General features: G+C 35.9%; 1 protein-coding gene across 1 annotated transcript in view; it reads right to left on the bottom strand.

The window, feature by feature from the left end:
• Positions 1–10,718: 10,718 nt before the first annotated feature.
• LOC117333533 overlaps positions 10,719–23,804 on the bottom strand; it is a 66,231-nt gene continuing 53,145 nt past the window's right edge. The window contains exon 2 of the mRNA XM_033892867.1: positions 10,719–18,348. Coding sequence (XP_033748758.1) covers positions 17,771–18,348 — 578 coding nt within the window. The 3' untranslated portion in view covers positions 10,719–17,770. The remainder of the gene's footprint in view (positions 18,349–23,804) is intronic.

The raw sequence follows: 23,804 nt of genomic DNA, 5'->3' as shown, positions 1-23,804 counted from the left end.
GACCTCTTATTTTATTTAATAAGACAGCCCAAATCCTCAAGTTTATAGCACGCTAACCAGACAACAGAATGATGAAAACTCACTTCCTATGTATGTACTGAGCGTGCCTCGTTGAGGTAGTAAGAAGGATATGTTGCAGTCTTGCGACACATACATCAGCCGTCGGCAGCAAAGCACATTTGCGTCCTTTGCGTTTCTTGGAAATAGTTGAGTTTCTTGGGAATGTTAAACATCCATCGTACGTGTTTTCGGGCAGTTTGTGTCCTCAAATTTTTGCAAAAGCCTTTAAGTTCCTTGGTGTTTCTATCGTACCGTGGAGTGGACGTACGGCCGGTTGTGAACATTATATGGAATTAATCGTACTTTATTTGTGGTCAGAATCGAATATACAAAAGTATTCTTGAATTTTATTAGACGATGTCCCTGGTATTGTCAATAATAAGTGATCTAGGGATCAAGCTATAGGGTTTGTTTTTTTTTTGTTTTTTTTTCTTGTTTTTTTTTTTTCATTCTGGGTCAAAGGAACGTGCCTAGCCCCTGTGATTGTGACCGAGGTTTACAGGAAAAAACAAATAATATCACAAGCAACATTCAAAAATTGTTTAACCAGTTTTGTTTGGTAGCTAATTCGGGTCTTATTTTATTTGGGCATTTCATGAATGATTGACACATTTTGATGTATGCAAATAGAAGACGCATACTCTTTAGAACCCCTGGTCGTAATTTCCTTGTTATCTTAATGTATCTCGATGTTAATGTTTTTTGTGTTGCTATATTCCCGCTGCCTTTCCTTTTCAAATAGTGGAAATTAAAACAAATTGAGTTTAAAAACAATTCATTTACGAAATACCATTTACCATTACCCTCATTTTTAAATAATGATAAAAAAATCACAAAGGGACTTAAATACCCTTGTTTCTTTATTCAAAATATAAGGAGAGCACTTATTGGAGATTACAGTGGGGTTTTCATATGAAAAAAGTTAACTTTCTCAATCAATATAATAGCTTTCCATCATTAGAAATGAAGAGCTTTTATATTGATTGAGGAAATTAACTATTTTAATGTAAAATAATGTTAATAGACTGATTTTAATGGTTTTTCATCAGATTGATTATAGACTGTAAATAAAATTGGTTTTTCATCAGATTTATTACAGACTGCGAGTTTAACGGTGTTTCATCAGATTGATTATAGACTGTGATTTGTTTCCATGGAGATCCATTTCCTTTGCACCTGAAGGGGAAAGCTCTGGTTTTCGCGAATAGTACCATTTGTTTTCTAAATTCTGAATTCGATAAATCATTCTACCGTTCATTCTTTCCCAGCGTCTGTCAGTCATTATTATGGCTGCAGCCACTGTATCCAAGAGAGCAATAAACGCGGGAATGTGTTCCGGATCTTACCGACCCGTGCCGACCCAGTGGTTACACAATGGCGTTTGTAAGAGAGGATTTACGCCCGATCGGCGCTTCTTATATTGGTCATTACACAAGTAATATTCTGGCATATACCGACCATGTGTTAACACTTTGGTAATGATCGAATCTCTATCATTAGTAGCCGAGGTGGATGAGCCGTCATACCTTCGTTTATTGTTTCGACACTATGCGGACTATTATTATATCGAGGTGGCAGCGGTTGGTTTATGAACCATTATTATAATTTTGGTGGCAGCGGTGGGAGCGATTTAGCTCGCGCGCCCGACTATGACTGGGTCATCAAGCTTTGTGTTGTGGGCGGTATTAGACAAGCGTTTCCTTGATCCAGAGTGGAAACTGATGAGATACTTCTCTAAGATGTAAGTGGTTGTATGGTTAAGGTGATATGAAGGTTGTAACTCTCGCCAAATAGCGCTTGACGAAACCAATTCGGAGGGAGACATGTGGTACATGTGGGTCACAACACACGTACATGATAAACAACTGTCATCGTTACACAAACTATCCAATGGCTATCTTTTTATTGTTACTGATATTGTAACCATTTGTGAACGGGTGGGATGTCTTTGGCAGTATACTTCATTTAGGTAGCACTATAAAGTCGATATCAGTTCTCTATACATTTTGAAAAAAAATTACCCCATGTATGTGCTTCTTGACTTTCGATATACCCTTTAATTGAACAATGGATTTGTGTTATGAGCATTTCACCGTCATTGTTTTTTGGGGTTTTTTTTAACAACAGTAACCCATGGAAATCATATTCCTCCAAATACTAAATAATAAAAAAAGAAAGTGAAAAGTTTAAGTGGTTAAGTTGATAATTAAATACGTTAAAAGAAACGCAGAATTTAGCGTAGATTTCTTGCTGTCAGTTAATTGTTAACAGATGCGCCTAATCCCTTTCTGAATTCTATTCCGCATACAACGATTAATATGTTTTAATCTCCAGGCAATTGCTTACCACGAGGCCGCGATATGATAGTACTTGAGAACAGTATTGATGTTATGAACATGTACGTGCACAATTGCAGATGTGTTAAAAAACGTACTTTAATACAGCCAACCACCATTCCTCCACAATTTAGACAATTAAGTGCCGTGCTGACCCTAACTTAGGTTATGTCATGTCCTTGTTTTGGATCTTTAAACCTGATTGCAAAATAACTGAAAATATATAAAATCCATTTAATATGGTTTTGTTTACGTCTTTTTTTTATAAAGAATTATTCTATCTTAATCATATCTGAAATTCCTTACGCTCTTTTCCTGACAATGCTCAAGTAGTATAACTAAAATTTTAACAAACACTGAAAATATCGTACATCGATGCTCTGCAGCATTTGGGGCATTAATCTTTTAAAGGCAACTAGAATTGTGCGCGCACAAGGTGCTTGATTATTTGATCAGGGCACATTGCATTCCAAATTATTTGACGTCATAGAAAATTTTACCTTCAAACATTCTGCAATAAAGATAACTATTCTCTTTTCGTCCACAATAAGATAATGTTAGTGTTATCAAAAGAGAGTAATGATGTTTAAATATATATATATATATTACAATATTACGATTTTTTTTGTTGTTTATGCCTACTATATTTGTGTAACTGTTCCATGTTCTATGTCTATATGTGTCGTATGTAATTTACCTGTGTCTTGATAAAGGGGCAGATTGCCTCGAAAATTCGACAAGTAACTTGTCTGTACTGTCGTTATTACTACTTGACATATATATATATATATTATCAGAATGGCCTCTGTAGCTTCTAAAATTTAAATGTTTGATATTGTATATACCAATGCGATGAATCAGAATAGATAAGGTTGGTAAACATCTTACTGGTTAGGATGGGGAGGACTAATGTCGATGGTTGTCATGTCTCCTCCGCTGACACACCACGAAATGTCTGTTCGTGGTCTTAGAATTTTTTTTTTTTTCAACTGTATACTAAATTTCAAAGGAGGTATTTATTCAATACTGGCACTGCTAAACTGCTGCTACCTGCACTTTTACGTGAAATTATACAGAAAAAGAAGATATTTTCAATGAATATTAGTTTATCGTGTGGTCTGTGTCTGAGAGAGGTACTTTACACTGTAACATTGTTAGAAGTAAGTAAGCCCGATTTTATTCCCGGAGAAGTGGTAGTGAATCAGACGTAGACTATTGGCACGGATTGTAAAAAATAACAATGGTATTTCTAGCAATGTGCTTCTTTAAAATGCATTGTATGCTCTGCTTTCAGGGGTTTTATGTGAACACTACAGACACATCTGGAAAGAAAATAAATAATTACCTGAACACATTGAAAAAAAAAATATATTCAACATGTGGAAAAGGAATCTGAACACGGCCCATTCTTGTTTTAGGATCACCGACCGAGAGGGGTGTCAATCAATGGACTTGCGACATATTTTCGTAATGGCTCTTGAGGTTGCTTAAAAAGGCATTCGGAAACGGTTTGGATTTTTTAGGTCTCACAGCAAACTAAAGCATTCATCTTTATATACAAAATAATTTAATTTCTACCTCTAGTTTATGATATTTTTTCCTAACCTTTGCCTTTTTAATAACGATGCAGTAAGCACACCAGTGAGTCTATAGCCAGAAATTAAGTGACAATTTAAAGGAATAAAGAAAACTAAAAAAAGGTCTAAATAAATGTTAAGATGTCGGAGTGAGGTGCAACAACCCAACTTGATTATTTTCATAAATTATATTGTATTATTTTACCAATCATATAATTCATGTCTATACTCTGATAATGGTATCACTGTTCATAGACTCGTGCATGAATTATTATACTGTATTTATCTGAATATTATTTAATTGTATGACACTACAGGAGTGAGAAGATTAAGAATGCTTTTACTACATTGCTGTCTTACTGGTAATACTGCTCTGCGATAGCACCTGTGTTCGAGCTAACGAACACATTATCACGTGTGTACATGTTTGAAGCAGCGAGAATCTTTGATGTTGTAAATCCCGAAACAATCTAGACGTAACGTGCGTCATAGATCGTACAGTCACGTGGTAAAGCTTACAAGTGATAGGAGTGTACTCAGAACTGGAATACAAAAGGTCGCGTAGGTCACTTCATCATTTAAGTGGTCAATTAACCATTGGGTAAATGTCACTGTGCACGTGCGTCTGTGTATATATGAACAATGCAAGCGAATGGTTTATGTCACAAAGAATAGCTGATAAAGACTGTATTTTCTATACTATTCTGTAAGCGTTAATGCCTTTTCCTTTTACTATACAAGTGTTCTGTTGTTGCTTTAAACACACACATGCATGTGCAAGGAATACGAATAGAACATTGCTTTGACAGTTATTACTTGCGTGTTAGATAATATAAATCACATTATTTCCAGAGAACCAATTAATTATTCGTGGAATATTAAATTTGTTAACGTATGGACGTAAGATATCAATCATTCTAGAAAGCGATGTTGATTTCCAAGCTTTTGCCTGTGTTATCATCATTCCGGGAAATTGAAGTGTATGATAGACTTAAATCAGCGTGTTCTGTCTTTTACTAAATTCGTATTGAAAGTGTTAATGACCCTTTGGTATTGTTACATGTAGATGGTAAATTTTGCTTGTGGATCTTTTTATTGTTGTTATTCTATAAACTCGACTTTTCAACTACAGTATTAGTTTCTCGAATGTGTTCCGATTCGAACTTCGGCATCGGCATCATTAAAAAGAGTTTTAACCGTCGATCCGTATGAATCAATCACTTGATCGTTTCATGACATAAGATTTCGATTCTAAAACAATCATTACTATTCTATTTAAATTTACGTCACTTAAGCTTGTATTGATGCATTTCCTGTGCTTATTAAGGTAGTAATTCTGATTGATCAGAGTTGCTTCCCTTCGTTTCACACTAGCGATATATTCACAGCCAATGGGACCGATAGGTATCAGTGACGTCATTGTATAGTTTTTGTTGACGTCAAAGTACTGTTATTTGTTATTACAGTGCACACGAGCTGTCATGCTGGTGTTTTAGTTACTTCGTTAGTTTTTGAGACGACCCCTCTACTGTCCCAGACAACACCTATTGTGAAGCCTCGCCATTAGTCTGAACTAACCAATTATCTCACAAGTGTACTAATTACTAATTGCCACATTATTTTCTTGTGCCATACCTGTGTACGACTGTGTCCATCTGGTAGAGATTTTCTCTTAAATCCTGAATGTGAATGCCAACTGCACTAACTGTCTGACAATAAGTAATACTCCATTATCCATGGTAAATGTTTTTGGCTTATCATTATCTGCTGTGTCCAAGAATCACATGCACAGGATGCGTGTAAGTAATCCGCATCGACGTACAACACTGTTGTGTAAAGAGTAAGCTGTTGTTTACTGCTTGAATGATCGATACGAGCTTTTTTAAATTGTCAACACAATAAATGATATGTTTGTATTGCTTTTTTTTTTGTCTTGAAAGACGTGTTGACATCAATCTCCATTTTCTAATTTTGTACCATAGTCTACAAGGTATTTGCATTAAATTATGACGATAACGTTTAATGATGATTCGCTGCCTTATAACTTGAAAAATGTTTAAATATTTAAGTGGGTTTTTTTGTTGGTCTGTTAATTAATTAGATTAATGATTTTCTTTTCTTTCAAAAAGCTTTTTCATTTATTATTGCTGATTGAATGTGGCTTTGTTATGAAATAATAAATGTCCAATGATGCACATTACTATTGATATAAATATCACCCATTACCAGTACAGTCCTATACCAGTATAGGGTACAGCTGTATTATAGAACAGTCCTATACCAGTATAGGAGACAGCTGTATTATAGGACAGTACCATCACCCATCACCAGTACAGTCCTATACCAGTATAGGGTACAGCTGTATTATAGGACAGTCCTATACCAGTATAGGAGACAGCTGTATCATAGGACAGTAACATCACCCATCACCAGTACAGTCCTATACCAGTATAGGAGACAGCTTTATTATAGGACAGTACCATCACCCATCACCAGTACAGTCCTATACCAGTATAGGGTACAGCTGTATTATAGAACAGTCCTATACCAGTATAGGGTACAGCTGTATTATAGGACATGTCAAAACGCCCATGTCGTTATGCATACTGCATAAATCCAAATATATCGTTAAATCTTCTGTAACAGGACTTTCACAACAATCCAAAAACACCGCTTCGTCAACATACAGATCGAACTCTCGCCAGTATGGGCGTGGCCAATGACCGACTTTGAAAGCTTCTCTCTGATTGGTCAATCCGCCACAGTATGACACGTAACTAGCGGAGGTCACAGAGTACTTAACAGCGTACTTGTAGCGATGTAAAACAATGTATCTAAATATATGCGATAGTAAACGTGTTAGAATGGGGATAGTACGTTGTTTTTCGTGGCTATACTGGCGATTAGAACATGAAATTTGGTTTAAACTCTCGACCTATCGGTCTCGAGTTCAAACCAAATTTCATGTTCTAATCGCCAGTATAGCCACTCAAAACAACATACTATCCCCTAAGTAACATCACCCATCACCAGTACAGTCCTTTACCAGTATAGGGTACAGCTGTATTATAGAACAGTCCTATACCAGTATAGGAGACAGCTGTATTATAGGACAGTAACATCACCCATCACCAGTACAGTCCTATACCAGTATAGGAGACAGCTGTATTATAGGACAGTCCTATACCAGTATAGGGTACAGCTGTATTATAGGACAGTCCTATACCAGTATAGGGTACAGCTGTATTATAGGACAGTCCTATACCAGTATAGGAGACAGCTGTATTATAGGACAGTAACATCACCCATCACCAGTACAGTCCTATACCAGTATAGGGTACAACTGTATTATAGGACAGTCCTATACCAGTATAGGAGACAGCTGTATTATAGAACAGTCCTATACCAGTATAGGAGACAGCTGTATTATAGGACAGTAACATCACCCATCACCAGGACAGTCCTATACCAGTATAGGGTACAGCTGTATTATAGGACAGTCCTATACCAGTATAGGGTACAGCTGTATTATAGAACAGTCCTATACCAGTATAGGAACAGCTGTATTATAGGACAGTATCGTCACCCATCACCAGTACAGTCCTATACCAGTATAGGAGACAGTTGTATTATAGAACAGTACCATCACCTATTACCAGTACAGTCCTATACCAGTATAGGGTACAGCTGTATTATAGGACAGTAACATCACCCATCACCAGTACAGTCCTATACCAGTATAGGGTACAGCTGTATTATAGGACAGTCCTATACCAGTATAGGAGACAGCTGTATTATAGGACAGTAACATCACCCATCACCAGTACAGTCCTATACCAGTATAGGGTACAGTTGTATTATAGAACAGTACCATCACCCATTACCAGTGCAGTCCTATGCCAGTATAGGGTACAGCTGTATTATAGGACAGTAACATCACCCATCACCAGTACAGTCCTATACCAGTATAGGGTACAACTGTATTATAGGACAGTAACATCACCCATCACCAGTACAGTCCTATACACGTATAGGGTACAGCTGTATTATAGGACAGTCCTATACTAGTATAGGAGACAGCTGTATTATAGAACAGTCCTATACCAGTATAGGGTACAGCTGTATTATAGGACAGTAACATCACCCATCACCAGTACAGTCCTATACCAGTATAGGAGACAGCTATATTATAGGACAGTAACATCACCCATCACCAGTACAGTCCTATACCAGTATAGGGTACAGCTGTATTATAGGATAATAACATCACCCATCACCAGTACAGTCCTATACCAGTATAGGAGACAACTGTATTATAGAACAGTCCTATACCAGTATAGGAGACAGCTGTATTATAGGACAGTACCATCACCCATTACCAGTACAGTCCTATACCAGTATAGGGTACAGCTGTATTATAGGACAGTCCTATACCAGTATAGGGTACAGCTGTATTATAGAACAGTCCTATACCAGTATAGGGTACAGCTGTATTATAGGACAGTATCGTCACCCATCACCAGTACAGTCCTATACCAGTATAGGGTACAGCTGTATTATAGAACAGTCCTATACCAGTATAGGGTACAGCTGTATTATAGGACATTCCTACACCAGTATAGGGTACAGCTGTATTATAGGACAGTCCTTTACCAGTATAGGGTACAGCTGTATTATAAAACAGTCCTATACCAGTATAGGGTACAGCTGTATTATAGGACAGTAACATCACCCATCACAAGTACAGTCCTATACCAGTATAGGGTACAGCTGTATTATAGGACAGTCCTATACCAGTATAGGAGACAGCTGTATTATAGGACAGTACCATCACCCATCACCAGTACAGTCCTATACCAGTATAGGAGACAGCTGTATTATATAACAGTCCTATACCAGTATAGGGTACAGCTGTATTATAGGACAGTAACATCACCCATAACCAGTACAGTCCTATACCAGTATAGGAGACAGCTGTATTATAGGACAGTACCATCACCCATTACCAGTACAGTCCTATACCAGTATAGGGTACAGCTGTATTATAGGACAGTCCTATACCAGTATAGGAGACAGCTGTATTATAGGACAGTACCATCACCCATCACCAGTACAGTCCTATACCAGTATAGAGTACAGCTGTATTATAGGACAGTAACATCACCCATCACCAGTACAGTCCTATACCAGTATAGGAGACAGCTGTATTATAGAACAGTCCTATACCAGTATAGGAGACAGCTGTATTATAGGACAGTAACATCACCCATCACCAGTACAATCCTATACCAGTATAGGAGACAGCTGTATTATAGAACAGTCCTATACCAGTATAGGGTACAGCTTTATTATAGAACAGTACCATCACCCATTACCAGTACAGTCCTATGCCAGTATAGGGTACAGCTGTATTATAGGACAGTAACATCACCCATCACCAGTACAGTCCTATACCAGTATAGGGTACAACTGTATTATAGGACAGTACCATCACCCATTACCAGTACAGTCCTATGCCAGTATAGGGTACAGCTGTATTATAGGACAGTAACATCACCCATCACCAGTACAGTCCTATACCAGTATAGGGTACAACTGTATTATAGGACAGTAACATCACCCATCACCAGTACAGTCCTATACCAGTATAGGGTACAGCTGTATTATAGGACAGTCCTATACCAGTATAGGGTACAGCTGTATTATAAAACAGTCTTATACCAGTATAGGAGACAGCTGTATTATAGGACAGTGCCATCACCCATCACCAGTACAGTCCTATACCAGTATAGGAGACAGCTGTATTATAGGACAGTAACATCACCCATCACCAGTACAGTCCTATACCAGTATAGGAGACAGCTGTATTATAGGACAGTCCTATACCAGTATAGGGTACAGCTGTATTATAGGACAGTAACATCACCCATCACCAGTACAGTCCTATACCAGTATAGAGTACAGCTGTATTATAGGACAGTAACATCACCCATCACCAGTACAGTCCTATACCAGTATAGGAGACAGCTGTATTATAGAACAGTCCTATACCAGTATAGGGTACAGCTGTATTATAGGACAGTACCATCACCCATCACCAGTACAGTCCTATACCAGTATAGGAGACAGCTGTATTATAGAACAGTCCTATACCAGTATAGGAGACAGCTGTATTATAGGACAGTACCATCACCCATCACCAGTACAGTCCTATACCAGTATAGGAGACAGCTGTATTATAGGACAGTCCTATACCAGTATAGGGTACAGCTCTATTAAAGAACAGTCCTATACCAGTATAGGGTACAGCTGTATTATAAAACAGTCCTATACCAGTATAGGAGACAGCTGTATTATAGGACAGTGCCATCACCCATCACCAGTACAGTCCTATACCAGTATAGGAGACAGCTGTATTATAGGACAGTATCATCACCCTTCAAATGCTACTTTTGAAATTAATGTTTGAAATTTTCGCAGCCTTAAAATAGCAGTTACTTTGATATTTGCATTGGACTGGGAAACCCTATCGTAATGATCTTCGCCTTTACAATGGACTAGAGAATCCCCCATTATTGTAAAATTCCCGCCTTATTCACCTGTAGCGTTACGTCATTCTATTATTAGAAGTAGTGTGTATAGATATCATTTTGGTGTATGAAGATAGTTTGCCTGATGCCCTATCCTTTTGCATGCATTTCAGATTTGAGAGGAACGACATAACAAATTGCAATAACAAAGAAAACAAATTCAAAAAATGACTTTATGTATTTAAACTGAAACATTAACATGAAAACCATTGCACAAACAATCGCTATTTAATTCCTCTTCTCACTCACTTTATTTGCATTTTCACACCTTTTTTACTTGGTTGATACATATTTTTCTATGTTTATATATACATGGACAAACCGTCGGAAGCTGAAAGACACTGTTTCAAACTCAGGTCCCACAGGGATTTAAATGGATAGAGATTTCTTCACATTTATTTCAAAAATTGAACTTTCAAATGAAGAAGTGTTAACGTTTTTTTTTTTTACTTTAATAAACATTTTAATATTGTCAAGAAATTCACATCATTTTAAGTCCCTGGGTGGGTTGCTCACACTTGTTAGCAGTTAAATATACACAATGTTCATATGAATAAAAAAAACATATTCATCTGTAAATATGTACTCACATCTTCCAATCAGGTTAGAATGTATAGTGTGACCAGCCGAAATTTGTAGTCATTGTCTATACGGTTAATCAAAAGGCAATACTAGGAACATTATGGAACCCGTTTTGGCATTAAGGAGAAGAACCTAGAATAGACCTGCCCCGAATACCATGTTATTTACAATGATACAAATGGGTACTATGTACATACAAAATACAAAACGTACGCTGTGTCATTGCCTGATATCTTAATCAGAGGTTTGTCATGTGAAATTTTGAATAGATTATTTGAACATTTCAGGCTTTTGTTAAACAATTTGTCATATGATATACCATGATCTCAGTCGCAACAACAATGTAGGTTTGTTCAAACAAAACAGCACGTTCGCTTTGACAGCAACTCTGGTTTGTTATATTGTATTTCAATACACATATTGTTTGATTTTATATAAAACATAACATGCATTTAATGACTCTGTTAACTGAGTAGATACAAATGTCGTCTTATTGATGTAGAACCTACAGCATCTTAACATATGACACAAGAGAAGACTAAACGTCGTACTTACTGTTAACATGACGCATACAAAACCTTATGAAATCAAATTAATATTGACCATGTAGACTGTTCCCGATGGATAAAAGAACACTACAAATCACATTTTTCTCAGATAAAAGAAAGCACCTTCACTTTCTTGATTCCCTTGTAAGTTTGGCAATAAGTGGTGCTCGTTTGAAATAAAGCAGACGCACTCCGCTTGAACCCTTAATTCTCGCCTGTTTTATGTTTGAGAAAATGCTGGTTTTTATTCGAACTAAAGTACCTTACATCCTTGTCAAATTTGATCGGTGTTAACTGTTTCCACAGAATAGTGTTCCATTTTGTATCGCAGCCAATGTTTTGTGCTACTCCAAAGACAGGCATGTGTAATCTGACTGTTCACGCCCAGAAGTTTAAACGTGTAAATAATTAAGTTCGATTAAATGTTATTTGTAGATGATGAAGACCACGAAATTTGAAATGGCGATAACCAGCTATATAGGACATTCATCGGTCAGTTTTGTTTTCAAATATTGAATTCACGTCTTCAAACAGGAAAAGACATCGATTGACATATTCCACTGAACAGCATTAACGTATCGGAATATAGTGAATGTTGCAGTCTGCTTATGACTGGTATTTTATTCAAGGAAATAAGATACCTATACATTGTTTCTTGTTTTATCTTAACAATAACTCTCACAATTCATCACACATCATTCACAAACGATATTAGCTGTGTAATGCCCATACACACCTATTTCAGGCATTCTACATGCACATCATAAGTTATAATGTACAGATGTATTTCCATTAAATTTGAACTCAGATAAACACATTCTTGGAAAGGTGAAGGAAACCAGAACAAATAATTTATGGTGTTAACATGTAATATGGATATAACTAATGATAACTTTTAACATAAATGAAAGAAGAAATGCATTCATATTCCTGACAGTATCCATGTTATTTAGTGAAGTTTATCCATAGCTAAACTGCTTCCTCCGGATCACTTCCGGTCGAAAATTAAAGCAAGGAAATGCTGAAATGTAATCCTATGGTGTAACTGCCTTATTTGGTCTGGAATCGCATATTGTAGAAGTTGCGAGTTCTATCTTTACAACCTACGTAAAAAACAGATGATGGCACAAAAATAGTACTATAACTCGGTATTTTGATAAGATTCGATGTATTTGCAGTAAAAATCGTAGGGAAAATATCTTTAACGTCAACGTTACTGCGATGCTTGAGACGTCATCAAATATCACTTATAGATCGACCAGCATGTTGCAAACTTTTTAACACACAAACTATCTTCCTACATTCATGAATTAATGAAAACACATCTATAATCATCATGATTAATGCATGTTATTAGACGTAATTAGAATTTGAACATTGTTTTTTACGAAATATGCACTATCGCGTATTACATTGATATTATTATGGCATCTCAATGTGTCTCTAAGATTCCTATATTATTATGGCATCTCAATGTGTCTCTAAGATTCCTATATTATTATGGCGTCTCAATGTGTCTCTAATACCAAGATTCCTATATTATTATGGCGTCTCAATGTGTCTCTAATACCAAGATTCCTATATTATTATGGCGTCTCAATGTGTCTCTAATACCAAGATTCCTATATTATTATGGCGTCTCAATGTGTCTCTACTACCAAGATTCCTATATTATTAAGGCGTCTCAATGTGTCTCTAATACCAAGATTCCTATATTATTATGGCGTCTTAATGTGTCTCTACTACCAAGATTCCTATATTATTATGGCGTCTTAATGTGTCTCTACTACCAAGATTCCTATATTATTATGGCGTCTTAATGTGTCTCTACTACCAAGATTCCTATATTATTATGGCGTCTCAATGTGTCTCTAATACCAAGATTCCTATATTATTATGGCGTCTTAATGTGTCTCTACTACCAAGATTCCTATATTATTATGGCGTCTCAATGTGTCTCTAATACCAAGATTCCTATATTATTATGGCGTCTTAATGTGTCTCTAATACCAAGATTCCTATATTATTATGGCGTCTCAATGTGTCTCTACTACCAAGATTCCTATATTATTATGGCGTCTCAATGTGTCTCTACTACCAAGATTCCTATATTATTATGGCGTCTCAATGTGTCTCTAATACCAAGATTCCTATATTATTATGGCGTCTCAATGTGTCTCTAATACCAAGATTCCTATATTATTATGGCGTCTCAATGTGTCTCTAATACCAAGATTCCTATATTATTATGGCGTCTCAATGTGTCTCTACTACCAAGATTCCTATATTATTAAGGCGTCTCAATGTGTCTCTAATACCAAGATTCCTATATTATTATGGCGTCTCAATGTGTCTCTACTACCAAGATTCCTATATTATTATGGCGTCTCAATGTGTCTCTAATACCAAGATTCCTATATTATTAAGGCGTCTTAATGTGTCTCTAATACCAAGATTCCTATATTATTATGGCGTCTCAATGTGTCTCTAATACTAAGATTCCTATATTATTAAGGCGTCTCAATGTGTCTCTAATACCAAGATTCCTATATTATTAAGGTGTCTCAATGTGTCTCTAATACCAAGATTCCTATATTATTAAGGCGTCTCAATGTGTCTCTAATACCAAGATTCCTATATTATTAAGGCGTCTCAATGTGTCTCTACTACCAAGATTCCTATATTTCTATGGCGTCTTAATGTGTCTCTACTACCAAGATTCCTATATTATTATGGCGTCTCAATGTGTCTCTAATACCAAGATTCCTATATTATTATGGCGTCTTAATGTGTCTCTAATACCAAGATTCCTATATTATTATGGCGTCTCAATGTGTCTCTAATACCAAGATTTCTATATTATTAAGGCGTCTCAATGTGTCTCTAATACCAAGATTCCTATATTATTATGGCGTCTCAATGTGTCTCTAATACCAAGATTCCTATATTATTAAGGCGTCTCAATGTGTCTCTACTACCAAGATTCCTATATTATTATGACGTCTCAATGTGTCTCTAATACCAAGATTCCTATATTATTAAGGCGTCTCAATGTGTCTCTACTACCAAGATTCCTATATTATTATGGCGTCTCAATGTGTCTCTAATACCAAGATTTCTATATTATTAAGGCGTCTCAATGTGTCTCTACTACCAAGATTCCTATATTATTAAGGCGTCTCAATGTGTCTCTACTACCAAGATTCCTATATTATTAAGGCGTCTCAATGTGTCTCTAATACCAAGATTCCTATATTATTATGGCGTCTCAATGTGTCTCTACTACCAAGATTCCTATATTTATTTCCTTGTGAACAAGTGTCAAATTAACACTATGAGCTACATACACATCAGTCATATATACATTAGCAACCTCCTTTTTACAAGATGAAAAATAATATCTGACAGTTACACCACTTAACATAATATATTGCCAATGCAAAAACATTTAATTTCCAGTGCATATGTATATCCTTTGCTTTTTATCCAGAAAGAAATTTACAATCAGCGGATAATATAGGATAAAGTAGAAAAAAGAAAAATGATTTGATAACTTCAGAAATAGGTATCTTATTTACCTTTGGAATGAAATAGGAAATGGGAAATTATCGGGTGCATGCTTCTGTAACGATTAAGACGGGTTGAAACAGAAACAGCCATTTCCCAAGGCTAATTACGAACATAAAGATACATCTAACGGATAGTTAAAATGAATATTAATGCTGATGAATAATATAGATAACACTAATCGGTACATGCAATGATTATAATTATGTTATTGATGACCTCGAATGACCTTTGTACAAGTATGTACTTGAACGCTCTATATATAACCAAATATTCACAGCATTCTCACATATAGCATAGGCCAGATACACATATTAAATCAAATGAGTCAAGGACAACAAGATATACACACATTAAATCCCATCATCAAAAATTCATCCTTGGAGCAAAGTGCTAAGTTATAGACGGAACATTTATATAGCAAAGCATAGTTAGTTTTCTGACAGAAAAAAAAAGGAATTTTAGACAATAAGCACTGAGAGCCTTATCGCTCACCTGGATATGTTTTGTGAGTATGGCAAAAGGCTGTCATTTATGTCGTATTACAAATACTTTTTTCCAGTTTGGGATCTTCCACTTATAACAATGCATTTCAGTCATCCGTCCTCTTTAGCTAACATTTAAATATCTTGTTTCAAGTAAGATTTTAAATACACAGTTAAATTGAACATCAGTCAACTTGTTTGTGTTTCCTTTATTTGGCCACACCCTCTACCTTGTGGGAATAGGGTTTTCTCAAGTTTAGCCATCTTCAGTTCATGTTGCCCAAGAACGCTGCAGACCAAATTTGAACACATTCTTCTATTCCCACAGAAGAATGATTTTGAAAAATCACATCCTTTTCACTATGGGCCCCGTCTTTCCAACTGCTGGTAATATGTTATACAAAACTGGTTCTACTGATCAATCGTTTATACAAAAATTACTTTTATCTAATGATGATTCAAACAAATTTTAGACAAAATTGTGTAATTTCTACAAAAGAAGAAGGATTTCAAATCATTTGATATCTTCCCACTTTTAGACACCGCCCCAGAGGCCCCTCGACTTGTTAGAACCACCGTTTCTACAAAATTCTTCTTTACCAAACGATGCTTCATGCCAAATTCAGGCAATATAATTTAATTTCTACAAAGAAGGATTTCAAATTATTTGCTTAACTGTTTCATACGAAATTTAGACAATATAATCTTTTTCCTTTAAAAGAAGATGGATTTTAAAGAATTTGCTCTACTTCCCATATTGGGTTCGAGGGGGGGGGAGGCAAACCTACCATTTTATATTCTATTACTATTTTATATTCTTTTCCCTATATTCCCTATATACGACAGAAGAACTATTTCAAAGAATTTATTTCTAATATTCCCTACTAGACCTTTCCCTACAGGGTCGTGGGGGCAGACCCGGCGGTATAAAAATTGGTGTCCCTTCACCCAAGGATGTTTCAGATCAAATATATACAAAAGCCCTTCATTCCAACAGAAAAATAATGACTTTATTTATTTTATTGGCCGAATTTGACCCTGCAGGCTCCTAAGGGCAAGACCCTCTTTTATATGAAATTCGTTTACCTTCACTAAAGGACGCTTCGGGCAAACTTTGGTAAAAATCCTTAATGAGAAGCAGAGCTTGTTTTGAAATTTTGACAGATCAAATAACAACTAAAGCAAACAGCAGATAATAAAATACACATGGATCTCTATAAGTGTTTATATCTTCACTTGTTTGATAGACTAGTTGCCGGGTTTCTATCAACAATACTGGATTCGGCGAACACATCAGGAGGAATGAGGTGTCCAGAAATCAAAACAAATATAATTACTGAACCAAACTATAGAAATACATGTATTTGTTTATGATGTTATGACAACTGTGAATATATAGAAATGAAATGCATAATTAATCAGTTCTACATTTGTTTTTTGGCGTTCAACATCCACGTCAACATTTTTTTTTTCATGTTTTGGTGAAATTTTGCTAGCTTGAAATAAAAAAAGTCATAAATTGCTTGTTTAAAATATTACTGAAAAGATTCAATATGACCCCATTTTTTTGGCTGTAAGAATCATCCTTAATTAACAGTTTTAAAGTATCACCAATTTATATCATTAGGAGTTAATTCACCGTTCTTGTCTAATATTATAATTGACTATTGTACACTCATCTGCAGGAGTTGCACTCCTGATCTGAACATCAAATCTCGCGTTTTGCCATCGTCCTATAAACTTTTGTTATTTGTACCACGTGACAATCGACACGTAATTTATTTGGTATATGTGACAAATTATGTCTTTTTCACTATTTTGCCACAATTAATCACTTCATTGTAATGTTTTACATGGGCAGCAGTTTATCACATGAATTACAATGACTGCTTTCTTTCTTATCGGTATTTAAGCCATTCCAACATTTCATAACGTAGCTACGTAAGGGGACACCATTTCCGTAATGAATACAGGATTTCTGTTTTCCAAGTCATACTCTTATACTATATTGTCTATGTAAATCTATTAAATGATGCCAATTTTCGCACCAAGCCATCGACACTTAGCTTTTACGTCCTCTTGAACTAAGTTGAAACACATAGCAATAAGAGAAAGTCCAAACACCAGGTACATAGCACACAGGACTAGTTTCTGTTCATTCGCCCACTGATCCATAGCCGTACCCGGAACTACATCACCGAAGCCAATGGTACTGAGAGTGATAAAAGAGAAGTACGTTCCGGTTATAACATCCCATCCCTCCCAGAATGAGAAGAGTAACGTTCCTAGTAATATGTACGCTGTCATTACTAGTATACACAATGACGTAGGTACATGGATGGTTTCCCCTGGTGATTTTGTCTCTCCTTGGACAACCATTTCCTCTTCGATGCCTTTTTCTGGATCTGGTAGACGACGTTTCGTCGGACTGAACAACACACAACACACACCACAGCAAACTTTAGCATATAGCATTCGGAACCCTGTGGCCATAAGGTCACCTATATTTGTAAGACACAGTAATGTCAGAGGTATTCCAAGCACAGCGTAACCAATGGTGACGATCCTACCATAATCGGTCTTAGGAGCCACGTGACCATAACCTGAAAAAGAAAAAAGAACTTATCAGCATTGTTATCACTCATGAAATACGTTTTCTGACTTCTTCATGAATGCCACTGTTACAAATAAATCATGGGTCGCTAATTCCGAGTAAACAAGCAACTGACATTCGTCTATAGATTATTACTCGCTAAAATCACTTCTCTGAGGTATCGACGACCAAGCTATAAATGTACGAGGTTAAAACGAAAATAATCATAATTGATAAAAATATATTAAAATAAAATATGTCAGATGAATTAATAATTTTGAACGACAAAGTACATTGAAAATGTCGAGAAATTACTCATATCCGGTGCTTATGGTTTTAATGGAAATAATTTGCATTGGTGGTCAATGTTGATAGTCTAAGTACATTTGAATGTTACCCAAATTTATGTCTTATAAATATGCTATTTGTATTAAACTTGAGCCGAATCTAAATCATTAACATTAGGTCCACATCCTGTTCTACTGAGTTTAATTTTGCCGACAAAGTAGTTTTTGTTTGTAATTTAAAGAATAATAAAATGTGCTGTTAGAACAAATCTCATTTGTGGGTATTCGCATTTTAGCAGCCATTTAGTCTGAATAATAATGTTTAGTGATGGTGGAAATACGTTTTATTTAGCTGTTTACAAGAAAAAGCTTCTAAATTGACTAGATTAATGCATGTTGTATGGCAAAGGTATTCTAACCCCTTTACCATATACATGTATAACATGTAAGTTCATTTAATGTTCAGTTTGACCACGTGGTTGCAGCATTTGAGTACATTTATATTGCTGTGGTTATTTCTTCAATGAAGATTAGACGACAACCGCTAAGTCTATTCGTAAAGTTCAGGTTTGAGAACCCCATGCAATGTTTTTCTTACAAACTCAGCGAGCATGACCTTTGTGATTTCTATGTCTCATTGAACAACAAAGGTACATATTATTGCATTGTGTAATATATCAAAAGAATCATCTTTTTATCTTAGGAAATAAAAATGCATATATTAAGTCAGCTTGATATTTTAAGTTCGTTATCAGCTGTAAAATACTGTGCTCAGGGTTTTCACATACAAAAACAAAACATTCATTTCTCATTAAAAGTTAAATTATACTTAACGAAATTTCAAATATATTTTTGTTTTTTATATTTCTTTTATTTTTTAAACATTTTGCATGATAAACATCAAACAGGTTACATTTCACAAGTACAATTATATAATTACTCGCTCACAAATTTTCTTCATTTTCTCATCTGAACAGTTTAACTGATCACACTAATATTTATGTTACATCCAACCCACCTTACATTCACACTCGCATACAACATGAAGACATATAGAATCGGACAAAAATCAAAGAAACAGCAGAACAAAAACATAACACATATAAAAGATCTATAATAAAGAAAGAGACAGAAAAGAGGGGGGGGGGTGATGGTGATGGAAAAGATAGGGAAGAGAGGGGGATATTAGGGTGAGAGGTGGTCAGACTTTCGGTTTATATATAAAAAAAATATTAAATTTAACGTTTTTGATCAGGCAAGTTCAACAAGTTTTAACCATTTTTTCCATTCATTATTTAAAACATTGATATCAAATATATTTTTGATATTTACCTGAAAAGGATCATCTATTTGAAACAATAATTCTGTTTGAAATTTGAATGTTAGTCATGAATTAGAAATATTTATCACAAAAAGAGTAGTAATAGTAAACTGTAAGATACTCTGACCATACAAGTTACTATCAACAAAAATACGGAGGTCATGGTTGACAAATCAATTCAGCATTGCTAAATAACACTCATCAATCTTACTTCTTGGGTGATGTAAAATTATAGAAGTCGATGATTTGCTGTATACCCAGTTATACTACCACAGTCGTTACCATAAACCCAAAATCTACAGCCTCACTCGTCTAGTCCTTCATCTGACAGTTGGCTCCAGACAAGAATTCTTTTGAACATGATCTGCTATGATAGGACCTAATTCAATCCAGGTCTAGGTAAAAGCAAACTACACCTTGTTTTATTCTCAGGAATAATTCGAAAAGCTCATTAATTCACAAAGGAAATTAGGCACATCTACACTAAAACACGTGTTCGTTAGAAACAAACGTGCATTACTCTATGCCATAAGCACGGGTGTATTGAGACAAGAAGGGGTGTGATGTATGTATATTACTGATAACCGGTAAACCAAGGTACTCACTGTCTAAACCACTGGGAATTAGACTGTACAGATAAATGATGCCGTCTTGATTGATTTATGTCTACATTACTGACTATTCTGTCAAACAAAAGCATAGATCGTGCTAATGATTGGTGACAAATGGAAACCGCCGAGTTTTGCGAAGGGCGGATATTTGTTCTAAATGCTTATTGGGAGGGATTTCATAAAGGGATACACTGTGGAAAACTTCATTTAGTTTATCTGACACTAATAAGTCGACCTATATCAGTGCATATTCATAAAGACCAATATAGAGGCATCAGGAATATACACGTGTAATTTATATTCAAAACAAAATGCGATCTAAACATATATACATTCGCGTTTGAATTGAAACCCGTAAAGCATATTGCAAACAGAATAAGACGAGATGTTTCGAGAGTAAACGCGTCTTCTGCTTACGTTTCTTGCACACGTCACTCACAAATCGAATTCGGGTCAAATCAGTTGCAGCTCGCCATAAGTTGGAGCTCGACATATCAGTTTTAGTTCGCCATATGTGATGGTGCTCGTCATATCAGTTAGAACTCGTTATATTACTTGGAGCTCGTCATATCAGAGCCCACCTTATTAGTTGAATTTCGTAGGTGAAGATCGTCCTTTCAGTCCGAGCTCTTGATATCAGCTTTTTTTATACATTAATTAATGTATACTCATAAGAAATCAACAAAAAGTCAATGTTCTAATAAGAAGTATCAGGATTCACAAGACTCTTGATAAGTAATTTATTATTTGGCCTATTATTTTGACGCCTTTTATAATGACGATCGCATTTTCTGTGAAAACAAGGAAACCTCACGAACATTAACATATAGTCGTATGGTGGTATAAGGTTTCCCCATATCCTATAATAGTTCGTCAAAGGCAAGCACATGACACTGTTTATCTGAATGTCTAGGGCTGGGCAAATGTGATATAACTTTCAATGTCCTTTAACACATTATGGGACTACACAATTAGTTCATTGGCTTTACCGCAAAGAACCCATTAGGGTACGTGTATAGGCTGTGATGTCGACTAATCTCGCAGCTTATGAACCCTGTGACATGTGTGCCTTCCCTTTATATTCCTCTATCATTAGGTGTGTTGGCGCGGTTACAAAGACAAAAAACAGGTGACAAAGGGTTGTAGGAGGTGCAAACTACCAATGATTGTATTTATGTGACATTAGATCTGGAAATCAAATGGATATCGTCTCATATGATATGTCATACGTGAGGTTCCCTTCAGTGTTTTGACGTCTTTGTTTCAGACTTTCTGGTCAGTCTACCGTCCGTATAGATATAATAAGAAATATAACAATCATAATTGTAGCAAAGTTTTAAAATCAGAATTCTTAATTTTTTGTTTTATTTATGTATTGTTTTAGATATGTTGGAAGATGTTGGATCTGGTGGACTAATCGTTAACAAACTCTTAAACTAATTGATGTTTTTCTTAGCCGCAAATGACGTTGTTGTATTCTCCTCTGCAGAAGATGATCAGAAAAAAGTTATTTCAGATAAGTGATCTTACTATGATTAAACATGTATTGACTAGTCGCTTTTGATGTGAAGATTTACCTGCATTCCTTATTGATAGATATCTAACGAAGCGCATGATTAATTAATTAATAGGTTAATTGTAGAATGGGACGTTATTCGTTTACAAGTTTTATACAGTTCTACATAGACATTTTTTCTGAAAATGGCTTCAGTATTTAATAGCGTGTTAGTGTCAGTGATAGCATTCGATAACACTATGTACCTTTCAACGAAGTACAATGTATACAATACATCTTCCAAGAAATCAGCATACAGAAACAATACTGTTTCCATCGAGACACTTAAAAATGGACCGAAATGAACTCAAGTCAACAAGTCAGGTACTTCAGTAACAGAGTGCTGTAAGATTAAAGAATATTCCGGGAATGTGATATATTAATATCGTTATATCAACACGCTCAAAGCACAGGTAGTATTTGTAACAATCGGTTCACCTCTTGACTTTTCATTCGCTTGAATTTAAATATTAGAATACAATGTGACGGTAAGTGATATATAAACGGAGAAGCAATTATATTCCGAGTATCTAAACATTTCACCATTTATTGAATATCAGTATTGTATATGTTCACGACCTTTGTACAAAAATAGTTCGTTATCCTTTTCTAATCACTAATTTCTTCCAAGTACATATCGAGTTTTACTGTCTCTGCGCTTGTTGTTAGAGCTGTTATAGCAGACCTGATAGAAATACCACGCATGCTGATGGACCTTGGTATTAGTAAGAACCCACGTGTCAGCGCGTGCACTACTGGTACGGAGCTATGACTACAAAGATTACACGCAATCAGGTGTGTGTATTGCGCGGTGTTGATGACATGGGTCGCCAATGGAATCGTGGTGTAAGTGTCGCTGTTGATGAGTATACGCACAAACCAATAAAGGCCGGTCACTTTTAAACTTAAACCTGTACCGGTCAGTCATTTGTAGATAAACCTGTACCGGTCAGTCTTTTGTAGATAAACCTGTATCCGTCAGTCATTTGTAGATAAACCTGTACCGGTCAGTATTTTGTAGATAAACCTGTACTGGTCAGTCTTTTGTAGATAAACCTGTACCGGTCAGTCATTTGTAGATAAACCTGTACCGGTCAATCTTTTGTAGATAAACCTGTACCGGTCAGTCATTTGCAGATAAACATGTACCGGTCAGTCATTTGTAGATAAACCTGTACCGGTCAGCAGTCTTTTGTAGATAAACCTGTACAGGTCATGTTACCTTGGTAAGTTGGTGATCATGTTACCCTGATAAATAGGGAATCATGTTACCCTGGTAAAAAGGGGATCATGCTACCCTGGTAAAAAGGGGATCATATGTTACTCTGGTAAAAAGGGGGTCATGTCACCCTGGTAAAAAGGGGGTCATTTTACAGTGATAAAATGGGATCATGTTGCCTTGGTAAATAGGGGATCATGTTAAGAAACATGTACTATTTCCAGCCCCTTTAGTATATCGGCCGCCCCTCTAACGTCTCGGATTCCCTGAACATATGTTGAGCAATGTTTGCCATTCGTCATGTAGAGTCAGGTCGGCACTTACACGATACATCTGTACTCCTACGTTGTCTTAGTAAACAACATTGTGTTTTGACAACATCACTACAATACATATATACATTTGATAGAAGGTCAACACCTTGCTTTCATTAGCGGTGATAGCGGCCTGCGTATGTTCGGCGAGGGATTGAA

The sequence above is a fragment of the Pecten maximus genome, chromosome 8 (assembly GCF_902652985.1).
Source record: "Pecten maximus chromosome 8, xPecMax1.1, whole genome shotgun sequence".
In the NCBI taxonomy this organism is placed as follows: Eukaryota; Metazoa; Mollusca; class Bivalvia; order Pectinida; family Pectinidae; genus Pecten; species Pecten maximus.
Note: the sequence above shows the minus strand (reverse complement) of the source record. Positions and strands in the feature narration are given on the sequence as shown.